The sequence below is a fragment of the Trypanosoma grayi genome (assembly GCF_000691245.1).
Source record: "Trypanosoma grayi strain ANR4 Tgr_989_V1, whole genome shotgun sequence".
Lineage (NCBI taxonomy): Eukaryota > Euglenozoa > Kinetoplastea > Trypanosomatida > Trypanosomatidae > Trypanosoma > Trypanosoma grayi.
This window is the reverse complement of record NW_008826608.1, coordinates 353-3096: the sequence shown is the minus strand read 5'-3', so window position 1 is coordinate 3096 and position 2744 is coordinate 353. Positions and strand designations below refer to the sequence as shown.

Here is a 2744-nt window from a genome sequence, read left to right as displayed (position 1 = left end):
GCGGCAAGGCAGGAGCGGGAGATTGAACGGCACTTCGCCGGCTACGGTAGTGACGAGCTCGACTCCGCCAGCGACTCGCTTCTGCGAGAGGACGAAGACGAGGAGGATGAGGATGAGGATGAGGAGGAGAATGGTGCCGAAGGCGATGAAGAGGAGGAGGACGGCGACACCACCGGCAGTGAAGCAGCAGATGAGGATGCGAGCGCCACATGTGTTGCGGGTGCCGCCCCGGCGGGATTTGGCCTCTTTGAGCGCCGCCGCCGCCAGCAGCAGCAACAGAAGCAGCAGAGTGTGGGGAGGACCACCGGTGAGAACGGCGGGCCCCCCTCCGCTGCCCCCGCTGTTGCCGCTAACCCCGTGGGCGACCGCCGTTACCGCTACGGCACAATGTTCTTCGAGACACACGTCGGTCGCCATGGCGCGGATCCGTGCCACCACACACTGCTGTGTCTCAACGGTCCCATCACCATCCAAGGCCCCTGCGGTGTGATGGGCTTTGGCATCGGCGAGGTCGCCGTTGGCGGTTTCTACATAGGCAGGAAGCAAATTGTGCTGCACAGCGACACACAGAAGGTCGTCATGACGCCAGTGACGCGCCTCAAAAACAAGAGCGCAGGATTGGAGTCGCTGCCGGTGCCGGTGCGCTTACAACAACAACAACTTGACGGCCCCATCATTGTCGTGCCGCCCTCACCACTGCCAGGAAACAGTTATGTTGCTGCTGCTGCTGCTGCTGCTGGTGATGATAATGATGATGAGAATAACACCGGGGCAAATGAGGATGACAACAACGACAACGTGGAGGTGTTTGGCACCATTGATTGGAACTGGGTGGAGGCGACCGTCGCGTCGTGGCGGGGTCGCTTTGCAAGCAAGCTGCCAAGTGTCGTGCTCATTGTACAGCCGTACGATCCGTGCGGCGTGCCACCGACACGCCGGCACTTCTTCAAGCGGTGCCCGCAGAAGAAGCAGAACCAAAAGAAGCAACAGCAACAGCAGCAGGTGGAGGAGTTACCAGCAGATGCCTTCATCGACGTGCCGCGCTTTGTTGCGCGGCGCCACGAGCCTGGCATCGATGCGGCGCTGTTGCCGGAAGTCATCCCCGCCATTATAAAGCACAACAACGGCACCGTTGTAGTGCTGGGCTCGCAGGGCATTGGCAAGTCGACGCTCGCCCGCTTTCTTGCGAACGGTCTGCTCTCGCAACATGGTGTGTGCTACTGGCTCGACCTTGACCTCGGCCGGCCGGAGTTTGGGCCGCCGGGCACGCTCTCTCTGCACCGTGTGTGCCGCCCGTTGCTGCGTCCAAGCGACACCGCGTGTGTAGAGTTGGTGCGCGGACACTACCTCGGTGGTGCGCGGCTGCGCTGCCCGCTCGCTGCTGCAGCTGCAGTGGAGCGGCTATGCGCCGTTGTGGAGTTGCTACAGCGACGGTATCCCGTCGTGGTAAACACACACGGGTGGGTGCTCAGCACCGGCCGCCGCATGACGGTGGAGGCGATACGCCGCCTGCAACCGCGGCACATCATTCACCTGGTGAAGGAGCGCGAGCAGCGGTGGGCGCGCGACAGCGAGGTGCTTATGCACCCCGCTAACGGCCTCAACTCGGAGGTGCTGCACAACCGCTTTCTTGTACACCGTGCGGCGCGATCCCAAGTGGTTGGTCGATTCCCGCATCCGCATCGCGTTACAGACAACCGCGGCGCTGCTGCTGCTGCTGCTGCTGCTTCTGCTACAGAGTGGTGTGGGACGGTGCATACGGTGCAGGTGAAGCGGGATGAGGGGATGCTGCGGCGTAGTATGCAGCCCAAGGCTTCCGCGCTTCGCCACGCCATGTGGCAGCAACAGTTGGCCCCGATCTTCAACTATTACGAGGCGGTGGAAATGACGAAGCGGCGGGCAAAGGGATCCGAGGCGCATCTTGCGGAAGCAGAAACGACAACCACACTCTTCAAGGGGATGCTGAGTCAGTTCGAGGCGATTGTGTTTACCGACGTGGCGGATGCTCGAAGCATGACGGAGGAAGCAGTGTGCGCGGCGCTGGAGCACAGCGTGGTGGCCCTTTCCTTCCGCATTGTACCCGCCGCTGCCGCCACGAAGCAACAACACCAGCAGCAGCAGCTGAAGAAGAATTATCGGTGCCTGGCGGACATGCCGGCGGGGTTTCCGTTCTCATGTTTCGGCGTCGTGGAGAGCAGCGAGGCTGCGATGCGGGCGTCGAACGAAATCCACATCCGCCTTCCGCTGCCCCGTGACGTGGTGCGCCGCATGCTGACGACAGACGGCGAGGGTGCGCACGTCCGCCTCTCTCTCGCGTGCACGCTCGCCGACCGCGCCGATACCGCGGCGCTGGAGGCGTACCTTTAAGCCAAAACAACAACAAAAAAAGAAACAAGGAATTAGTGTTGGGGAGAGGGAGACGCGATGGATAATAAAAGACACAAAAAAAGAAAAGAGGAAAGGGCCCGGCTCCGGTGCGAAGGCAGTGGAAGAGGTGAGGGTGAGACGAAAGAAGAAGAAGAAGAAAAGGAGGAGAAGGAGGAGGAGCAGTGGGGGAAGCAAGGTGAAGCGGGAAGGGGGCAAAGCCGTCTCGATTAAGCGCCCATAACACAGAGGACACAAGTGATGCCGTCTGGTCAGGTGGGGTGGCGTCGTTGGCACGAAACACGTGTCGCGCATTTCTCGTGGTTCCGCAGCGTTTATTTCTTCTTTCTCTTCCCCTTCTCTTACGTCTTTTGCAATCC

The 2744-nt window shown here is 61.0% G+C and overlaps 1 protein-coding gene across 1 annotated transcript; it reads left to right on the top strand.

Moving 5' to 3' along the window:
* Positions 1–387: 387 nt before the first annotated feature.
* DQ04_09891000 (NUC156 family protein) lies at positions 388–2367 on the top strand (the record flags this gene model as incomplete). Its single annotated transcript, XM_009316085.1, has 1 exon — positions 388–2367. One exon carries the CDS (start codon positions 388–390, stop codon positions 2365–2367), a length of 1980 nt encoding a protein of 659 aa, XP_009314360.1.
* Positions 2368–2744: the final 377 nt, after the last annotated feature.